General features: G+C 37.1%; 1 protein-coding gene across 3 annotated transcripts in view; it reads left to right on the forward strand.

The window, feature by feature from the left end:
• LOC112045140 (uncharacterized) overlaps window positions 1–23,541 on the forward strand; it is a 219,469-nt gene that overhangs the window by 37,103 nt on the left and 158,825 nt on the right. For all 3 annotated transcript variants that reach the window (XM_052883154.1, XM_052883153.1, XM_024081224.2), the window contains one exon: window positions 1,731–1,938. In XM_052883154.1, the coding sequence (XP_052739114.1) occupies window positions 1,848–1,938 (91 nt within the window). In that variant the 5' untranslated portion in view covers window positions 1,731–1,847. The remainder of the gene's footprint in view (window positions 1–1,730; window positions 1,939–23,541) is intronic.

Below are 23,541 nucleotides of genomic sequence, written 5' to 3' on the forward strand. Positions count from 1 at the left end.
ACCTTGGGATTTTGTGAACCGCCTCTCATACTACACGGCATTGTGCTTTTATAGAGTAATTTGATATTATAAAATGTAGTATCCTTTACACTAATGCTTTTGAAGCACTAATAACCTGTGGAATAGGGTTGTCAGCTTCTTGATTGTATATTTTTTTACCCAATAACGAAGAGTTATCATTTTATTTTTGTTTTCTTAACTTTTTATTTTATTTAAATGTTGTAATTTGATGTTTACCCTCAATAGTCTGGTAAATCTCATGTGATTGATTTCATTGATCATTCAATAGATAATAGATGAGAGTAAAATAAATACACATAGACAAAAACAATATTTTGCTAAGTAATTTAAATATTGTATTTAATTTTTGCAGAAAAATGTTGTATTTAGTTATTGAATGATGGAAATAATTCATGTTATTCTACAAAAACTGATGCGTTGCGATAAACAAGCAATAGCAAACAGAATACACATTGAAACATAACAAAATTTAATTTAGCTGCCATGACAAAACATCTCGGAAACCATTAAACTCACCTTTCAACCGTCACTGTCTCCTTTTGTGTGGGATAAAGCAATTTGATATCCTGTAGTGCAGTATCATCCGAGCTAATAGTTACTTACTGCTTTTGAACAACCCTTAAGACAGGGGTGCCAACTGAAAATAATAAGTACCTAAAACAAAATTTTTAGACGTTATTAAAACTTATTTTAAAAGTCTAGTTACTATTTAGTCATGCTGTTTAAAATAATGAAAGTTGATAGCCTTGATTTTGAATTGTATGTCAAGCCGATATATGAAAATATCATTAAAGAAATCGGTTTAGCCGTAACAGAATAAACTGATTTGAATGAATCCGTAAATGATTAATTGGACCAGTAACTAGACAAGAAATGTTAAAATTCGTATTTAATTAAGTAAATAAGTATGTCAAAGTTGTTAGTTTTAATTTCTTAAATAACCATCTCAGTTTTGAGTCGTATTTATCACTAAATCATGGCTTTATGGATATTCAATTAATTTTTAAGATTTTATCGAAACTGGCATCCCTGCGTTATGCATTTCGTAGTATAAGCCGGTTGATGCTCTTTTGTGAGTTCTCGGGGTAAGAGGGTAATTTGAGAGATCAAGCCAATATCAGATCTCGGATATTGTGCAAACTATGTGAACACACGGGTTTGTCTATAGTGCTTATTATGTACTTAATACATTTTCCGGAAATTTGACTTTTGTGATGTGTTTCCGGATTGTTTTTATTTGTAAGCACTTTTGTCGGGCGCTTTTAAAGATTTTTTTTTAAATACGTGTACATAATTTAACAGAATTAACAATGATGTTGCAGAAAGATGAAAAATCAATCGCTGAAGTAATTGTTCACCAATGAAAAGCTAACAGTATTTCTATCAAACAAAAAATTACCTTTTTACCTTAGATTAAATCTATACTAATATTATAAAGAAGGTACTTTTGTGATGTTGTAGAGGTGGTAGAATCTTTACAAATAGTCAACTGACGTTTCAAAAGTGCTTGTAAACTGAGCCTACTTGAAATAAATAATCTCTGGATCTACTGAACCGATTTTGAAAATTCTTTTGCCAACAGAAACCCACGTTATTTGTGAGTGTCACTGGCATATATTTTACCTCCGTATACCCACGGGAATCGTTACTACGTTGGTAAAACCGCGTGGCGTTTGATATTAGTTAATATTTGTCTCGTTTTGTTTCAGGTGGTGGAGCAAACGGATGAGGCTCGAACAAGTCCGCAGTAGGACTCCGCAGAGACGCAAACCGAAGTCCCCAGTATTATGTGATAGTGCGGTGGTAGTGCTAGTGTAGTGCTCGCTATGGCTGTGCTCAACGTTCTGCGCGTGCGCGTCGGCGGCGTGCTGCTGAGGGTGGTGCTACTGTTGTCCTTGGCTGTTTACTCTTCTTATGGTGAGTGGTCATACATTATTCACTTTAACTGCTACTCGTCAGAAGGTACCCATTTATCATTTTACTTTAACTACTGCTCATCATTGTCATATTGACTGGATTGTAATCAAGGGCTAACTTGTAAAGAATAAAAAAAATCATTATTTTAATGTCCCACTACAGGACCAACTGGTTATTTCACTAATTTGATCTTTATTGGCAATCTGTTAAAATAAACATCTAATCAACTGAGAAATGTCATCTACCTACTGTATGATATCCACGATTGATATCATACAGTAGGTACCGGGTGGAGGGATTGTCAGTAGGCACTGGGTGACGTTTGTCACATAGAATCTCAATTTCGTATAATTATGTCAACAGCCAACTAACATACGTCAAAGTTAGTAAATTAGCCCTCAGGCCTCTTTATGGGAGAGAAGACATGGAAGTTTTACCCACAATGGTGCTGTTATGAGGGGCTTACGGTGATAGTGATTGACTCTGTAATGATTATTAACAGCCATTAAGTAGTGCTATTTTTTTTAATTACACGACATTTAAATTTTCGTCAAATGCTTATTTCAACTTCGAGTTGGGCGAATGGAATACAGAAATTTGAATTTGAAAATTGGATTCTTTTTTTCGCGGATGCCTTTCCGTTTGAACGAAGTCGCAGGTATCTACTATACTTCGTAATCTATATATATAAAAGAAAGTCGTGTTAGTTACTCCACTTATAACTCAAGAACGGCTGAACCGATTTAGCTTGAAATTTAGGATACTTTTTTTTTTGTAGGGGTAGGGTAGGTAGAGTAGAGGTAGTTGAAAGTTTACATCGAGTTTGACGCGGACGAAACCGCTAGTAGTCCGCTAGTAGGAAATAAAAGAAATTATGTTGAAACGTCCGTCCCATTGAATGTATTTTTTTAGGCGCAAACTCTAATCAAGTCCACTCACAGATTCGAGGGAAAAGAAAAAAAAATATGCAATGCGCTTGGAAAATTGGAAAATTTTTCATCTGCACAGTCATTGGAGAAAACACTCGATATCGAGTTTTTCAATCGATATCCGGTATAATTACAGTCTCTTCTTTCGTTTATTCGATTGGATACATTTCATCAAGCGATACTCCTCGGAGAAGATATAGGGTTGCTGCTCGAAACAAATATTCAAACACCTGAATAGCCTGGACGCGAAGTCTGAATGAGGATTGAGATTAAATTTTTATTTTCTCGAATAAACTTACAACAATTAAACGATAGAGTATAAAGATATAACGCAGACTGCAAATGAAAGCAATACTTATGCTTTAAAATAGGGCATCTTAAACACAACGATCAATATTATATTGCATTTTTCCACATTTAGTCTCTTTCATGCGAATCGCATGAAAGTTGTTAGTATGAAGATTATCTTAGACAAACACCTATTGTTTTTTTGGGTTCTTTTACTGTTCTTTTAATTTATCCCTTTACAATACCTACTCGGTGTCGGATACTCGATTAATTAATTTAATTATAATACTTATGTTGTGATAGATAAAGGATAAACGAGTAAGTAATTAATAAGTGATATCATGTAACCTATTGACATTAAGTTAGGGTAAACTTAATGAAGAACATCCGCAGTAATTTTGACCTTGTGGTCTGGTACTTTGGCAAGCGTTATATTGCCTATAACCCGCTAGCTTTTTGAATGCACCGGTTGATAGTTGATACCTAATATAATCCCGTGTATTTCATCAGTTATTTCATTTTATGTTTTTCATTTTTACCTTTGGATCGGGTGTGAAATGAATAAATTGGAAACATCTGGACCAATTTCATATTCACAGTGTATGAGTCGTATAAATCCGGACACTCATTATGTTTCGACCCAAAAAGTGGTCTCAATATGGTATATCTTTTTAGGAGCGCGCCGCGGCTTGTTACCCACTCGACAAATATTTATTTGTAATCAGTTTAAGTATTTGGTGACTCGTTTATGAACTTCAATTAGTATTTAAATAAAATATTGTAGTCGTGTCTTTTATTTATTTATTTGCAATTTTTTTATATGCAAGCCTCGTTGGTCTCGTAAGTATCCTTCTGCTATTGGGGTTCAGAATAAAATTCTGATAACAAATCTCGCGCCAGATATAAAATATTGAATTACTTATTCCATGAATTTCTCAGTAGAAACCCGAAATTGGGAAGGTACTACATCACTTATGCCTCGAAAAACACGTGAAACCGTCCGTTGCGGTCTTTATCAGGATCGCATGGTACTGATCGTTGTAGTAGAATTATCTTTAACCTTTACTCCTCCTTCCTACATCTGTACTACTCATAGTAGGTACGTAAGAACAAAAGAACATAATATAGAAAATCTCTGGTAGGCAGGAGGCTATTTAGGCGAACAGGGTACCGACCTCCGAAGGTGATAGTTAATTCAGTGAAGGTAATGAAATAAATTGGGCACTGCGAGCCGCCCGTCCTACAATTTGTACACAATTACATATTATTTCATATCATTTCTGTCTGTGTTCATAAATATCATAGACCTTGTAAAGTCTAGAACTGACTACTAATTAATAGTTAGTACCTATTAGTTGAGTCAACTATTATTGTTCCAATAATCCTTTCAGTCAATGGTCGACCAACAGCTTTCGTTCAACTGTTGGGTCAAGGGTCGGATATAGAAGGCAAAGACAGCGCGTATTGTGAGAAGGTTCCTCATTCTGGAACCCTAACCACTGGTTGCTTAGGCAAACAAATGTCCAGCAGCGGAAGAGTTGAATAAATTGTTATAGCTTTTTGTATTTTATAAACATTGTTAAAAATTAAATAAAAAAGGACAAATAAATAAATGAGAGAATAAAAAATTGCATAAATAATTGCAATTTTGTATTATTTAACTTTATCTTAGAATATATATATATTTAAAAGACTATGATTAACATCATATGAGATTGCAGTTAAAGCCTAAAGTATTATTTATACTTACTCTATTATATACTCATAGTTTTGAAAATCTAATTTGTAATAGTCCCTAACTACAATTTGTTTGCTACTTACGAGTATGATACGATTTAAAAGATTAACTACATAATATTATAATCTCCGCTGGCCTTTTTTACTGTCATACAAAAAGCCACTTCTCTCCTTTCGTCACTCTGTATTACGGGTAATGCGTTTTAGATGAGATATTAAATCGTGAAGCAAAAAGCAGTTAAAAAAATATATTACATGTTATTAAAATATATAATACATATACGTATATAGCTCTAGAACTATTACAACGTTTTCTAGTTTTATTTGGTAGGTAAAAAGTACCTACCAACTGCTTGGCATTTGAACTTGCATTGGCTTCTGACGTCCTAACCAGTAGAAGAGGCTTAATCCATAAGGATCTTGGCCATTGGCGTTGTAGTGACCGTAATTTCACTGTAATTTCGTTTTATTGACTATTACCCATCAAGAGGGTCCACGTCCCATACTATGGGTACAGGTATGTGAATCAAATTCCTCCCGGTGCGGAATCGCTTTTGATTACAGTGAATTACACAACAGTTGTGTGTCTACCACAACAATTCGTGTAATTACGGGTTAATACACACCCGGTCCGACCGCTGCGGTTTGGTTCATACGGCATACCGCTGCGGGGCGGCTGCTGTGAGGCATCCCTGTCCCTATTGTAATAACTACGAGTAGTTGAAGTTAAGACAAATAGAATTCATAAAGTACAAGAGCCAAGCGAGCGGTCTTTGGTAAAATCAAGGTGCACCCAAGGGTTACTATTGGGGCCGTTTTTGTTTATCATTTACATTAATGTTCTTATGAAATGAAATTTAAATAAAATGCAGAAATTTGGTTAGGCCTCCCTGTAACTAGTTGAAGATATGATAAATAGAATTCAGAAAGTACAAAAGCCAAGCGAGCGTTGTATGGGTCACCCAAGGATCTGTATTGGGTTCATTTTGTTTATCATTTACATTTATGACCCCATGAAATTAAGATGAACAGAGTTCAAAAAGTATCTGCTGGTTCTGTCGTAAATACAATGGTATAAGCACATTGATATTGGCTTGCACAAAGTTTTTAACTTGTATTTAATGCAAAATTCCTTCTTAAATCCAGGTTTGTAATTTGATTCCTCAGAGTAGTCAGTGCATTTCAGGTATTAGTTATATTTCTGGTTTTCATTTCACTTCAATGACCTTCTTTTCTTGATAAGGCGAGATAGTTCTGTTTACAGTTGACGCATCTTTTTTTTTTCATATATCTATTTCTGCTTTTTTTTTTAATTTTTAACAATATAAGTATAAAATACAAAACATTTTAATAAATTCATAAAAAATAATTCTCCCTCCCGCTGCGGGACATTTGAGTGCCCAAGCAACCGGTGGTCAGGGCTCAAGAATCACTGCCTTTTGTAGTATATACTTATATACTTATTATATTATTATACTTATGTTTATAGAAGATAAAATATTTTTGACTATGTAAACAACCCAAACAATAAAGAAAGTAAGTAATATAAGTAAGTAGAAAGACTTTATGGACTAAGAGCCTGCGATAGTCAGACACACGTCGTTTATTGAAAGCTGAAAGGCCTTTGTTCCTACCATAAGCAAGTATGGTAGCCAAGTATGTATACGCATAATAAGGTAAGCGTAACTTATATTCCTCTATGAAGTGCACGTCACTGGGTACATACATTTATGGGTAAAATAATAACAGCCATATTTTTAAAAGAAATATTTTAATATAATTATTTTTTAAACATGAGCAATATTTCCGTTCTACTGGAAGCTGGACTTTTGTCCGGAGTTCGGCCCTTTTACCGTGGCGCTAATGAGACAACTAAACTTCAGTCATCAGTGTAGGTGAATGGTGCTTGGCATATCCTTTTTCCATATCGTGTCCTTTATATTACAGTTTCCAACTTGGTTTTCAATAAATTATTATGACTTTCCCTAAGCGCACGGCTGCGCGCCTTTGAAATCGTTCTATTTTTAAACCGTCTCACTGTCAACTGTCAAACACGATGACAGATGGCGCTAACTGGCTGAGGCGGGGATTTGTGAAAAAGTCTACGATTAAAGGCACTGTCACATTGAAAGGTTGATCTTATGCATTCCTTTTTATCTCGGAAAGTACTGGTTCAAATTGAAAAAAATATTATAATGAAGTTATACAATTTTATTCTACCCATACTCTCTCATCTCTGATCTCTGATGGTTTCTACGCAACATCGTACCAGAACGTTAAGTTGCTTACAGGCAGGAATGCAGGATAACTAATCACGGCCGACGATTACCTTAGTGCAGACCTAGCACGGACCAACGACATACCGAGAAATAGAGAAATGTCGTACAATGATGGCGGAGTTGTCCCAATCCCATCTCTTTTGTCCCAACGCAATGAGAGAGATAGCGATATTTCCAGTTACCGTTACGATTACATAAAGTTACGGTTACGGTTACACGTTCCGGTTAAATAAAATCATGTTAACATACAAGTATATTATAATTGTTAATACCTAGGGTGAAGTTGCATAAAGTCGTACCCCAGCTACGAGCATATGTAAAGTATTGAAGTCTGGCCGCTCAGAGTTTGCGTTCAAACATACATATTCAATTACATTTGCCTCGTTATTTTGTCTCATCACCACAAAGACTAACAGTTAGCATTACCTTGAAACAGCGCAGTTCAACAACCATGTATGCCACTTCGAAAGTTACATCGCAACGCAACGCAATCTCTGAGCAGCCGGACTTTATTTCCTTAACGGCAACTTTGCCTTACATATTGCCAATAATATTGACAATATTTATCGGTCGCGTGCGCGCTCGCTATAGCTAAATCAGATACAACATGAAACACCTAACTTAAACATACAGCACGTGTACATAAAATAAAGTCTACATAATCGCCCGACGTATGGAGGCGACTTAAGTTCTATATTGGGTATCTACGGAGAAAGCACGTTCCGACTATTAAAGCGGGAAGTATAATTTTAAATGCGGAACCGGATCGCTTGTTTGACATTTTGCTTTTTTAAATTGTCACATTGCTGGCAAAGGATTATTGCTTGAGAGGCTACGGCTCGTAGAGGAGATTTTTAGCCCTTGTGCTAGAAAAGATAGAAATCTCTTAAAGGACTCGGGTCTTGTCTGTGGAAACATAGAGAGACATTGAGTTCGATAAGATTTGATGGGTTTGAGAGTTCATATGTGACGATAAACTGTATTGACCCTATACTGTTATTGACCCTAGTCGGGAATCGAACTCCCTTCTTATTTTGAAATATATGTCGTACAAAACAGCGCCAGAGATTTCGTCAAATTCTATTGAAAATGTCTGTTTTTCATGCTATTTTATTTTGGTAAAAATACGTACTCATAATAAATTCGTGTTGGTATCGTGTGACCTCTGACCTATAAAATGAAAAATATGAAAACTTTAGCAAATTATTTATGGTTAAAAGTTTACCGAAATCAGAAAGTCTTGACAATGAGCTACCTATCTATAAATAATTTCATATTATATTTATGGCTTGTACGAGTACGGTACAGTCGCCCAGGAAAGTGTTTTAGAACATTCTCATGTTATTGTCTCAGAGCTGTTTTCAAACCACTGAACGAATTTCATTTGAATTTGAAAAATTACCTTAAACTAAAAAGCGAAAAATAACATCTTACCTATGTGCTACCTTCTGATCAGTTTGAAGGCGGTGCCAAGTCTGTGATGTTTTAATTAAGCCTGTTTACAAAATTTCTGTGGTTCTTTCAGAAACAGCTATAATTAAAACACAACAAGTTTTGCTTTTTAGTTTAAGTTAATTTTTGAATTGGAAGTCGGTTGATTTTTTTTTATTAAAATTTTTATTATTGAATTGAATAGTTATTATGACGATGGCAAGAAAGGATTTTCTAAAATTAACCCCTTAAAGTAAGGTAAACTTGAACAGAACTCTTATTTTTGTGGCACGTCGTCGTGTCGATTTTCTTTCTACAGACGCGTTAGCGTTTGAATACATGATCATCAGACGCGTCTGTAACGCGTCTGATGATCATGTATTCTCGCAGGCGAAATCGCGGGCGTCGCCATTCTTAAAGGAGCTTATAAAAAAAAATATATATATACGGTCGAATTGAGAAACCTCCTCCTTTTTTTGAAGTCGGTTAAAAATGACTGCTGACCTTCGCTAGTCGGAATCTGAAAGGCATCCAAAGAAGAAGAGAAAGCCTAACTTGATTCATGCAAAGAACAAAATATCCTCACCATTTTGCAAGATTTTGGTTATTGCTTGGAAATTACAAAAGTTTTGCAAAGAAGACACTTTTTACGACTTCAAAGTAATTTTAAAGAAAATATATAAATAATAAAAAAGTTTTTTGATCCCGTAAATTTTAAATCGCATAATCACTCACGTAACCGACTGTTCCGTAAATGAGAATATATTCGCCCAACTTTGTATCTTATTTGCTGGGGATTAGAATTTAAAGTCCCGTGGGGTTGGCGTGCGATGCCATCGTTTAGGGAAATAACTTTAAATAAATCCACCGAGTTTGTAATGCATTTTGTAAGGAACAGAAAATTCGTGGAGTTGTTTATTTTGTAACTTAACTTAATCAAGTGCTGTACAAACATATTGGACAATATTACAGTAGTAATAGTAAAATAGGTATTTCAGTACTATCGAAGGGAAAAAGTTTTTGTTGCTTTATTCAACACCAAGTAAGACCTCGCTTGCAATTTCACCTGTTATTAATTAAAGATGCAGTTTAAGTTAACTTGGAAGAGCTATAAGTTTACTCTACCCTTACCGGAACTTTGGCTGTTCGTATTTGTCAGTAGGTACCAGTGGCGAAGGATGGAATTTTGACGAAGGCAAGCCGCACCAAAGAAATTCATAGCTCTTAATGCAAACTCCGGATTCTCATACATATACATAATATATATTTATAACAATAATGAATATGTATGGATTTTTAAAAGCTAACCCGATGGGAATCGGCCTGTATGGATTCTTCGCCGCTGGTAGGTAGGTAGGTTGGTAGCCAAGACTGAATTTACCGTCAGATCAGACCTTAAGCTATTTAGAATTTATAAAATCCTTTTTTGAACTGCAGAACTATTCTTTTTTTTATATTCTTTACAAGTTAGCCCTTGACTACAATCTCACCTGGTGGGATGGTAAGTGATGATGCAGTCTAAGATGGAAGCGGGCTAACTTGTTAGGATGAGGATGAATATCCACTCCCCTTTTTGGTTTCTACACGACATCGTACCGGAACGCTAAATCGTTTGGCGGTACGTCTTTGCCGGTAGGGTGGTAACTAGCCACGGCCGAAGCCTCCCACCAGCTAAAAACTACTACAATTAGCATTACATGTTTTTAAAAATCGAACATGTATGATTTAGCTTCCGATGTTTAGTGTAACTAAAGTATCTCCAATGCTTTTTGTTCTATTGATTGTTATTTTAAAAGAATATCTCGAAAATAATTCGATCATTACATGGTTTTTTCAATCGGAGCATGCATTTTCTAGTATCCGATGTTATGTGCGACTGAAGTAAACGCGGTAACAGCTCCAATGCTTTTTGTTCTATTGATTCATTGCACTAGGCGGGGTGTAGGATTTATGACGATTGGTAAGTCCCGCTTCCGTTGAGCTTGCTGTTTGAACATAAATAATTGTGTACTGTGTGAGATTACACCTCTACAATGTCTATGACTGCCTTTTTACAGTTTCACGACCCCGCTGGCGCAGTTGTTGCTTTCCTATATTCCCTGAAGTTCCTGTCATCGATTCCCAGCTCGAGGCAATTTAGAAATTAATATATTTTCAAATTGATGCCCGTAACTCTTTTCGTCGTTCATACGCATTGAGGAGCATGTTGTATCAAAACTCCACGTTCAGATTTTAATAACAAAAATGAGCGGGATCTCTTTTGACTTAAGAACTGGGATCTTGTAATCTAAATCCACATAAGACACATATAACATTGTGACGGCCTCAACGGATTAACATGACGGATGTTCTTGGTTCGATTCCCAGCTGGGCCGATTGTGAAGGTCCAGCAGGGTTATTATGTAAATCGGTTTCAACGAAATGGCACAATTATCGTCATTTTACATATAGATATAGATTTCCATCCTACTCCTACCAAGTTATCCCGCTTCTATCTTAGATTGCATCATCACTTACCATCAGGCGAGATTGTAGTCAAGGCCTTACTTGTAAATAATAAAAACTTTCTTGTAAAAAAAACTACTTGATGAAGGAGGTAAGGTCATGTAACAGCTGGTAACAATGGTAGAAAGAAAGAATTAAACGTTGTATTTTTTTGTATTACAAGTAAGTAACGTTACTTAATACACCGCTTAACTTCGATAAATTATAATAACAATCCGTTATCGCGATTAGAGTGATGTCGTAAATGTGCCACTGTAGATTATCCCCTTATCTTTTATTAGGAATGTTTTGCTTTCGAAAGAAAAGGAATGTTTATTTCATTCCCTTTTAACAATGAGAATATTTTACAAAGTTTTTGCAAGTAGGTAAGTATTTTGTGATCTTAGATTACTTGGTGAATATAATATTTTGTTTGTCCCGACAGTTTTAGAAAGAGGTTTATTTACTTTGCAAAGTTTATAAAATGATGACTGTAGCAGATGCGAATTTCGATCAAGATTTCAATTGTTTTTAATCCCTGACGCAAAATGAGGGGTGTTATTAGTTTGACGTCGATGTCTGTTGTAGCTCTCAAACGAATGCACCGATTTCGATGCGGTTTTTTTTTCATATGAAAACCAGTAAGTAAGTTAATTTTCTTTGGTCCAGCTGATATATTATTGCAACACTATATAATTTCTGGCATAAAAGTAGTTATTATAGTTATTCTCATGACCTTTTCAAATGGTTTTCAAATTTTAACTGGTCTATAATGCGACTAACTTCTAGTCCGCTCTGTTATTGCGATACGCGGAACTGCGCAAATATTATAACTCCACTGGGGTTGTGTTCTCGTTCAGTATTCAGCTACTAAAGTGATATATATGCCTAGCCAAGTATTTTGACATGTCTCTAATTCTTATTACAATTCCAAAAATCCTGTAGGGGATCCAGGGGGACAATCAAGGAGTGGGAACCAATAGCGACAAACGACAAACGAATTCTCGCGTTCGATTCCGGTCCCTGAACCATGTATGTAAGTGTTAAGGATTTGTCTATTCTGTGTCATGTATTTTTAAAGCTATATCTTTTAAATATGGCCAATAATTCTGTTCCTCTTTTTTTATTCTTTACAATTTAGCTCGTAGTCCAAGTACGATCACACCCGTTAACAGCGGGTTAACTTGCTAGGGCTAGGATGAAAATCCACACCCATTTCGGTTTCTACACGACATCGTACCGTTGTCCAACTATTCGGAATAGACTGTGTTAGGAGTGGGTACGACAATATTCTGGCAACCGGGGATAGGGGACCTCACAGTGATGAGTGTGGCCCCTTAAGCGTGGCTTGAGGCTTGGAGTTAACTACTTAGTTGCTCATTGAATCCACAGAGAAGTTACTAAGTGAAACCCCGCAACCCTTTTATGTCGGCGTAAAAGAAAAGGAGTGGCCGTCATCAATAAATAGTTCTAATTTCACTCGGGCCATTCAGGACACGCGGACGGGAGTTATTTCAGTGTTGCCATCAATTCCCGGCCCGCCCGTTCGGGGTAATTTGCCGAGACATATTCCCCCCTGATTATTTATGCCACGTTCATTGGCGCGGACGTTTTAAGTTCTTGTTCATTTTAAGATCGGTCTCTTGTTCATTTTTCCGAACGCGCCCGCCCGTCGGTTTTATAGTTGGCGCGAATTTGTGACAGTGACGTTGACAGCACCCCGCCTAAACTGTTTAATGAGGCTGTGGTCGTTTATCTTACTGCTTAAGATGAATGTTTTGAAATGTCTATCAGGAGTTGCTGTTTGTGGGTTATTTGAGTGATAATTAAAACTGTTGAGTCGAATGTTTTACGACTCCAGCGCGGTCGTGTACATAATGGTTAATGGTTTAACCCACCTCACTTTAATTAAGAAACTAACTTTTTCTAGATTTTCAGATTCAATTAAAATGTAACTTCATCTTCTGAATTGATTTCTGTCTGGTCTGGGAGCATACTTATTGATGAAGACTTATGCTAAGTGTTTTGTTGTTCAGTTACGATGCGATGCCGCGTAGAAATCAAATTTAAATTTGAAATTTAATTATTTCAAGCTTTCCTCATTCTTTTCAATTGTTTTTTTTTATTAAAAAAATATTTGCCATATCTTTTAAATATGACCAAAATTCCCATTTTCCTCCAACTAGTCGGGATGACTGTACTCGTATTAGGAGTGGGTACACAGCGCAGAGGAGCGGGGATCGAGCAACCATCCCTCGGTGATAAGTCCGGCTTTGAGCTCATTATCAGTAAGATACCAAGGTGTACTTTGTAAGAGAGGTGTAATTTATACGAATATAATCTGCAAAGTTAGCGCGCTACCATATTTCTCGTAGACTGTGTCCTCATTTTGCACATAGCTCATAGATCATTTAAATTTGTTGTCTAAGGGGTTTTAGTGGACTCAAAGGTGATTACCAAAATAAGAAAACTAATGTCGAACAAAGGTTTATGATTCACAACCCTTTTCAGGACAACTTAATTAACAAATCAAAATAAGACCCTAGAATGGTAGAGAATGACCTTGAGTGGAGTCACGTACTTGTGAACGATGTGTAGGGTTAAAGGAACCTTTGACTGATATCAAACACTCCCCTTTTCCACTCAAATTACTCTCCCCGCGTATCCCAAGTAACCCATAAAGAATTACACAACAAGAGATGTGGACGGCTCGAACGCCACGAGCACACGAAGCCGTCCGTACCGCAAGTCGTTGTAACACGGCGATAACAGGGTTATATTAAAAAAAATCATGTATTCCTTTATTGTATGAGACTTCATAACAGTTTACAGAGCAGAGAAGTTGTTGGTGTTGCCTCGCCTCACGGTAATCCGTCCGGCAATTACCGGCATTCGTATCATTAATATGTGTCGGTCTACACTCATTACTGTAAGCCTAACCTGCAGTGCGCTTAAGCCACAAATCCTCACCATTGAGCGAGGGTCCCTATGACCAACTGTGGGAACAATAGTCTTATCGTTATCTACAGTGTTTTTCAGATAGCATAGTGCGGGTGACAGTTCGTTTTACTCTTGAGAGTTGGCCGCGTTTCGCGATAATAGTACGTATTTTGAACGTCATAAGGCAACTGTCACCGTACCGTACCAATGCTATCTGAAAAACACTTTAGCACGGTGGTTTAAAAAATTACCTGACTTAATAAAGAGTTTGTGCTTGATGCCACTCCTAGTCTTATGTTAATGACATTATGTACAATATTGATAATAATGATTTTGAAATTTACGTCTGTACGTAATTGGTTACACCTATTAATAACTTGTATATTGATATCGTTCAAGATGATTTAGGGTTTTTTCTAAATATGCTAATTTAATAATTAGGTGGTATAATCACCACACACATTAAGAAATTAAATATCTCGTGTCTCAAACGGTGGAGGAAACATCGTGAGGAAACCTGCATACCTGAGAATTTTCTTAATTATCTACGAGTGTCTGCGAATCTGCATTGGATCAGCGTGGTGAACTATTAGCCTAATAATCCTCTATCCTAAAGCCTAAAGCCTCGTGCTCAGCACTGATAATGAATGATCACACATACATCCATACATGAACCAACTACCACAATTTTTTGGTTATTATTACAAGTCTTTATTACAAAATAATAAAGACTTAAGATTAACCAGATGCAGGTGGTAACCATGTTTCGTTTAAGGAAGAAACAGTGAGATAATCCGCAGGCTATGCCGATGTATCATAACTGCTAGTTTATTATATTCAGAACTCGAGTGTAATATTTCCGAGAAAGAAATTCAGCAATGAGTAATCCGAGATAAGGCACGAACGATCCAGCAAAGGGCCTGATGTGATTGTTACTCATTGCTAATATTTGCGGAATGACATTGAATTACTATAAAGCGTTACTGTGATAATTTTGATTGTGATACCATCTGTAGCTTCATTACTAATACTAGTACTCATCATCATCGTTAGCTGATGGATGTCTTTTTTTAACAAGTTTGCCCTTGGCTACAATCTCACCTGATGGTAAGTGATGATGCAATCTAAGATTGAAGCGAGCTAACTTTTAACGTTAGGAGGAGAATGAAAATCCATACCCCTTTCGGTTACTAGATGACATCGTATCGAAACGCTAAATCGCTCAATCAATCGGCCAAGCTGGGGATCGAACCCAGGACTTCCGTCTAGCAAATCCACCACGCATACCACTGCGCCACGGAGGCCGTCAAAAGAGTACTGCTATATAGGCCTTAAGCCTACAGCATCCAGCCGCTTCCTGCAATTCGCATGATGTCGTAGGTAGACATAGTGAGGGTCGATCTCTGCGCTTTCCAGTGCGGGGTTGAAGTCAACGTCCTTGCAATGAAATTAAAATTCATTTGATAGTCTAGTAGGCTTATTAGTTTACAACACTTTTGAAACGTAAAGTTTGACAATATTTTGTAAAGAGTCGGAGGTAGAGTCCTTGGAACTATGTGATCTGCCCATTTCTACTTTAGCGACTGGTTGAAGTATGTCGATGTCTTCTGCGATCATGCCTAACTTTATTACGCAAAGCTACTCCGAGCTTCAGCGCCTGATGCGAGTGATTCTTTTACTTCTTCATCATCATCATTGTCATTATATTCGGCTCACTGCTAAAACTCGAGTCTCTTCTCAGAATGAAAGGGGTTAGGGCAACAGTCCACCACGCTGGCCCAATGCGGATTGGCAGACTTCAAACACGCAGAGAATTAAGAAAATTCTCTGGTATGCAGGTTTCCCCACGATGTTTTTCCTTCACTGTTTGAGACACATGATATTTAATTTCTTAAAATTCACATAACTGGAAAGTTGGAGGTGCATGCTCCGGACCGGATTCGAACCCACACCCTCCGGAATCTGAGCCAGAGGTCATATCTACTGGGTTATCACGGCTCTCTTCTTAAAGGCATTTTAATATATTGTAGCAATAATTCCTTCTAAAGTGAAGCTCGATGGATCTAACTAAGATTATGCAGGCGTCTTCTGTTCACGTATACTAAAAAATAATAATATAAAAAATAAAATTTGCTATGAAGTCATCATTAAATCCTCTATCACTATTCTAATATTAATTGTGAATGGATTAATCATTCATATTCCTGTGGCGTTTCCTTTACTAGGATCTTTACACCCATGTAGGACATATGTGTAACATGTGTGTTGGACAGAGGTGGCGTGAAGAGGCTTCGTTTATTTATTTTATTTATTAAATGTTTACAATAATAAATGAAATAGTCATACAACTCAATTATAGCCAAATTATAGCATTAATAGCTTCGTGCTTGAAAAGCAAGACTCAATTTGTAAGTTCTAGGGTTTGATCTCTGCCGATTGAATAATTGTAGTACCCTCAATCCTAACATAGATAAGCTTACAATGTTGGAGGGGACAGGAATAGCTGTATAATGCTATGCTAATATAAAATTTTTGTCATTTCTATCTTGTAAGTTTTTTGTGTAAATTCCTACATACTTATGAATTTACACACACTAATATCGTCTTATCCTTTTCTTGTTTAAGTTTTCTTTATAAATAATAACAACTCCAATTCACTTTAAAAGTTAAACATGATGACATCTTAATATGATAGCTTGAGAAATAAACGGAATACATTAAACAGGCGTCTGAAAATATGCCATCGACACAGACAACTATATTCAGAAGATAAAATGAAAATAGTGCGACTCCACTGCTTTCACTGTGCCGCCTCCGATGACAGTTTTAAAAGATCGGGATAAAGAATGGGTTAAGGATACCATATTACGTGTCGTCGGCTTTCAAAGAAAAGTATCGAAAATAAAGTAAAAAGTGCAATGCCCGATAGTAAATATTGTTGCACTGGTTCCGTATTCATCCGCGTGGGATACAGTTATGGAAAAAAATAATAATAATTAATTTGGTTTATTTATCTTTACGTCGTTTGTAAAGTGTCTGTGTGCCAAATTTTTATCCAATTACTTTTCCTTTTTATTATGTGAACTTTAACACTTTATAAACGATTTTCTGTCTTCTTAAGTTCTTCAAGACCAAGTGGTGCTAAGGGCTACAACAAGTCATTAATTGATGGCTTGTGGTGGATTCTTCCCAGATTTGCATTTATAAAGCAAGATACTCGATCATGAACTTAAACATACATTTTTGACATTTATAATATTGGTTAGGTTACATGTGAATACCATTGACCTATTGAATGCTAATACTTAAAGGTTCAGGCAGTTTCAGCTTTCACCGGCTGCGGTTACAAAGTCACTGGTACAAGACTCATGTTACGTTGGTTGACCTAGACTTTAAGGAGCTAATTTTACCTGACTGCCAAAGAAATATTATGTTTATCATCACTTTTTTAATAACTTTTAATTATTTTTACCAATGATTTTCAGTAACACGTTAAAAACCTTGAAAATTTAATCCAAGCAGTCTTATGTTTTTTTTATTACTATAAAATTAATTGTTAATTTAAGTAGTTATTGTTAAAACTTATTGAAATTATTTTCATATTTTTAGTTATTTAAAAATGTGTTAGTTATTTTAATAGTTTATGTTGTGTGGTGTTAAAGTAGAAACTAATCATATCCAACCAAAGGAGAAAGAAAATTAGTAATGGGGCGAAGGTTTTTAATAAGATTTGAACAATAAAAGCGTTTTATACTATTTCGCTACGGAACTCTAAAGATGAAAATATTTGTAACGGATATAGCGTATCCAAATCGTTGACTAATTAATGATGATTAAGCGTTTATACGCTTTCCGTGAACTGTATTTAGGGTTCAGTTTGGAATAATTTGGTTATATTTAACGTTTTGATCAAAGTGAACTTTAATATTAACTGAGATTGGAGTTTTTAACGGTTATTTAATTAGTTGTTTTACTGTCTACTACGGGTCATGTGTTACAGTTTTTATTTTTGTTTTCTTTTGTTTTACTTTTAGGGAGCGTGAACGTAGACGAGTAGATACTCGTAGATTTTAAATGATTTTGATTTGACCTGTATAGTGTACTGAAGTTATGAGTATTAGTTGGGTATTATACTTTCACTTCCACACAAAAGAATGTTTGCTATATATTTTTTTTTAATATGACCAATATTCCCATTCCCCTCCAACTAGTCGGGAAAGACTGTGCTAGGAGTGGGTACGACAATAGACCAACGGGGCGGGGATTGAACCACCGCCCCTCGGTGATGAGTCTGACCTCTCTTACCGTTGAGCCATTGAGGTTCTACTTTGCCAGTCAATATCAGTTTCTCGAGATTATCTCTGTCTCTGTCAATGTGTCTATTGGACTCTGTGAGCTACTCGATGATTCGCTTGAGGTCGTACTAAAGTTTCTTTTTTGAAGTGACATATTCTTATGGGAGAGTAAACCGCTTGGTGACGTAACGCGTTACAGCTGAAGCTTGCACGTTTGACACTTGCACTTGACAGAACAAACTTCGGACTGATTTTACTACCACAGATTATTTTAAAAGTTTCTGTGTTGTTGCTGTCAAAATATTCTTCACACCTCTCCGACAATAGAGGATAATAAATTACATTAAATTAATTAAAGCAATTAGTTTAAGTTCACATTACTATCGAGCGTCCGAGACACACACATTTTTTTTAGGTTTTTTTACTTTTAACTAAGTAATTGTATAGTCTGGCAAGTTCGTTAATAACACTCCCATGATATGCGGGCGACAGGCGGAAAGACTGCGCGGGTGTGAAATCGTGCGTGCGGGGAAGTGACGTCCATCAGTCGTGTTTTTCATTCATCGCTACACGCCCGCGCGCATCATCGGGAGTGTTGCGAACGAAGTCGTCAAGCTATAGTAGATACTACCTATTAGATATATTGAGTAGATTAAAATAAAAGAATGTATATATGCTAAGGAATGTAATACAGCGTCCCTGTATCTTAGGGAAAAAAGGAACTCGTGAAATATCTCGCAACATTGGCCAGTAAATCAAACTGCCACGCCCCGTTGCTGGACAAGACCGCGTGTTTGTACCTACTCTGTTGGCAGGACCGACGTATTTATTGCTATAACAAGAGGAAGACAAGTCACTCCCAAAGCATGCATGAATAGGTTAACACGGAGTTACGTCACTGACAAGTCATCTCAACCTATATAACCCGTGCGCATTAACTAGACACCTGGCTACAAAGCACAACTAAACACAGTACAAGCCATCGATGTTAGATGGGCCCCTACATAAGAACGCGCAATGTTATGTCATTACTCCAAGACGTACGCACATCTTATTTTAGTACGCAACAAGCGCATGCTGTGAGTGGACGTGGACTTAAAAACATTTTACTGTTTTTCTTGTTTATTCTCTTCGTGTTCATTTTGGAAATGTAAAAACACAAGCCGCAACACGAATAAAGAGGAAAGGTGCTACTTTCCATGGGTAAGTATTTGCGAAACAAATGACAATTCCGCGACGCTTCGGGGCCCATCTAACGATCTACGATCGATGGTACAAACATCATTTGAGCCAGGTGTCAAGTTAATCCGCACTAGCTCTACTAATATTATAAGTGGAGGTGAAGTTTGTGGTATTGTATGGGGTAATCACTGGATTTATTGAACAGATTTTACTAATAGAAAGTTATGTTATCTGCGTGTGACATGGACACCACAAACTTTACCCCTTTACTCGAAAATCTGGGTCATATAATGCGAAACTCCAAATATGATCTGCTCCAGCTTATTATTCAGAGAAAGATAAAGGAAAAACGAACGCCTGGTCACAGATGTACATCTTGGCTCAAGAACTTAGGCCAATGGTTCAGTATGAGTATGATCACTTTTTCGGGCAGCAGGAAATAAAGTTAAATTGGTTAATGGTTGCTAACCTCCGATAGGAGATGGCATTAGCAAAAGAAGATGCCCAATCCAGGATGCAATCTCATGCATTGACGTCCTCCGTGGCGCAGTGGTATGCGCGGTGGATTTACAAGACGGAGGTCCTGGGCCGATTGAGGTTTTCTTAATAGTTCAGGGCAAAGACATACCATACACATAAGATTTAGTATTCTAGTTACGATTTCGTGAAGAAACCGAAAGGGGTGTGGATTTTCATCCTCCTAAAAAGTTAGCCCATTTCCATCTTAGATTGCATCATCACTTAGCATCAGGTGAGATTGTGGTCAAGGGCTAACTTGTAAAGAATTAAAAAAAGAAAATACTATAGCTAGGCAACTTCGTTCGTAACACTCCCGATGTTGCGCGCGGGCCGGGGGGCGTGTAGCGATGAATGAAAAACCCACGACTGATGCACGTTACTACCCCTCACCCATGATTTCACACCACTTACCAACAGGTGAGATTGTAGTCAAGGGCTAACTTGTAAAGAATAAAAAAACCCAGGACCTCATGATTAGAAGCCGCATAAGCTAACCACTGGACCAGCGAGGTATTTAACACGTTACAATAATATGCGCGACATCCTTCCCGCCACGCCGCCCTTGGAAGGTTTCCAAGCTCGCGGAGATTTGCAGCTCCCCGCCCGCGCCCGCCTCGCCGGAACAGGATGCATGTACGGCGAAACCGCGCACTTTATCTTGGCGCCATTTTTGGTGAGACTTTTTTAAAAATACCCACTGTTTTGGACGTTCTAGCTTACTGGTTACACTTTCTTGTTTTCCATGTTAATTATTTATATCTATTACTACTACAGATAACAGTTAGTTAATTTAAATCATCGCAAATATTTTAAACTAGCCGACGCCCCTCGGTTTCAACCGCGTAGTTCCCGTTCCCGTGAGTACCTATACGGGGATAAAATATAGCGCATAACACTCACAAGTATAACCTAGCTTCTAGTTATAAGAATTTTAAAATCGGTTCAGTAGATCCCGATATACCATACATACTACAATACCAAAAACTCTACCTCTGTATTAATATAGATTTTTGTTACTACTACTTACTAGTTAAAGGTTAAGTAGTTACTTTTATAAGTCGTCTAATTTCAAGCATGCAGTTATTTTAAATAATTGCAAAGATTTTAAAATAAACGAATATTTTTAGCATTTATGCTGACCACCCAGAGGTTCATTGTCTGTAAACTTAAGTTTCACACCTCACTGTTGAGCACGAGTTTATGCGAGGGGTTAAGCCAGATTAGGTTAGTCCACCATGCTAGCCCAATGCGAATTGGCAGACTTCACACACAAAGAGAACGAAAATTCTCACATATGCCAGTTTCCTCACGACGTTTTTCATTCACCGTTTGAGACACGTGATATTTAATTTCTTAACATGACTGAAAAGTTGGAGGTGCACGCTCCGGAGCGGATATGTATCAATATGCCCTCCAGATCGAAGACAGAGGTCATATCCACTGAGCTGTCACGTCTCTTATCGTTCTCATATGGATGAGTCTCGTACTTAAATGGCAAATATTCTTTGTTATAAAAAAAACTAACAACTACATCCAAACCTAAAGAACTTTTCTAAAAATACCATTGAGTAATATGTTAAGGTTCGCACTTATAATTTGTAATATCTGACTACCCCGGCGTGTACAAAACAAGCTGCGGTTAGAATCGAATGCGCGATACAATTAACCCCGACTCCCCCTTCCCGAGTATGTACCGCAACCCCTTGAAATCCGAAGTGTTGTATACTTTACACTCGAGGAATTTAACCCCTTTCAGCGTATGCGGTTTCTTCGCTTATTTATTGGACGTTTTTGAAAAAAATTAAGTTATTTTCACGTTTTGCAAACAAACGTTTTTTTTTTTAATTATATCTGTACCTTTTAAATAGGACCAATATTTCCATTTTCCTCCGTTAATAATCCAGCGGGCGGGGATCGAATCACCTCCGGTGATGAGTCCAGCCCGATGAGGATATTAGGATATTTATTTTTTCTTTAACTCTAAATAAACATCTTGACAATATAAGATATAAAGATTCACTTCATGTCTCTCTCGATCTCTACTTTGCCTGATTATAGAAGATAGGTTGAAGGAGGAACAATAGAGAGTTACCTCAAAAGCAATCTTGCTAAGATTCGCAAAGTCGTAGCTGTACGCGCAATTCATAGATGCAAAAACGAACTGCTTAGCCTTATGACTCATTACGAATATTACGCAAGGAATTTTCGATTTAGTACAATTTATATGTATTAGGGAGTCGATATCTTCTAGAGAAGAGCGAAAGACGAATGTCAACCAAAATAGCAGGTAATATCGAAAATATCGCTATTTGCCTTTTTGTCGTCTCGAGACGATTATATCGTGGTGCGCATCTTAGGCCTACAGTTCTTACCTGTGGTGATATCAACAAAACAATCAAATATACATAAGAATGCCCTCATGACATGCAACGTTTAAGGTCTCTGGTCGTCAAATACAAATCGATTTAAAACATTTAAGACAATACACCCCCCATGTGTCCGAGGCTGCAGTCGAGTAAGTACTCAGTCTGTAAGTAATAGCCGTTTGGATTAGATTTGAACAATTTATGTGTGCGCGATTAAAATGGCGGCACGAGGCGGGCCCGGCCGATTTGTAATGTGCATTACGCTGATTGTTTCTGCGTTCTCTCCGATGGGGATGAAATTGTCGTGGCCGGTAATACCCGCTCTGGGAGTGGTGCGTTTCTTTGTCGTTTTAAAAAGCTCTCACTGAATTGAATGATGTTTGTCAATCGATTCGTATTTTTTCGTCTACAAGTGTGCAATATGCTGATTGTTTATGTTTACTCCGTGGGGATGAAATCGTCGTGGCCGGTAATATCTTCTCTGTGGTGCTCTGTTTCTAAAAAAGCTCTCATTTTAGGCTCACGTTTCACAATATCGATTCGTAATATTTCGTCTGCGCGTGCGCTTAATATGTGTGCTTTAACGCTGACTGTGTCTGTGTTTTTTTTTCGATGAGGATTAATTATGACCGTTAATACCGGCATTGGGAGTGGTGCGTTTCTTTGTCATTTTAAAAAGCTCTCAGACTGGGCTTGCTTGTATCACGATTGTCAAATTCGATTGGAGTATTTTTCGCCTACATTACGCTGATTGTTTCTGTGTTCTCTCCGGGTGGATAAAATTATCGTGGCCGGTAATGCCCGCTTTGGGAGTGGTGCGTTTCTTTGCAAAACTCTAAAGACATTCGAGATCTATGCAGTGCGTATAAAGAAATAAGGAATTAAATCGCTTAGTATGCGTCCAAGGGAAATCAACTACGTATAGAGTACAAATTTTCTGCGACATCTGGCGATCCTATGAATAAACGGAGGTGAGATGCATTAGAAAAGAAATAGTGCAAATTGCATGCAACGTACTTAACAACAATAATAGCGACCTGCGACATTTCTGTCGCGTCAGAAATAGATCGTCGTCGGCATCCCTTTGTCGGGCGGTCATTAACGTGCTTCTTTGCTCTTGTTGCTTCTTGCGAGACATTTTGTTACGTCTGAG

Source organism: Bicyclus anynana, chromosome 8, assembly GCF_947172395.1.
Source record: "Bicyclus anynana chromosome 8, ilBicAnyn1.1, whole genome shotgun sequence".
Lineage (NCBI taxonomy): Eukaryota > Metazoa > Arthropoda > Insecta > Lepidoptera > Nymphalidae > Bicyclus > Bicyclus anynana.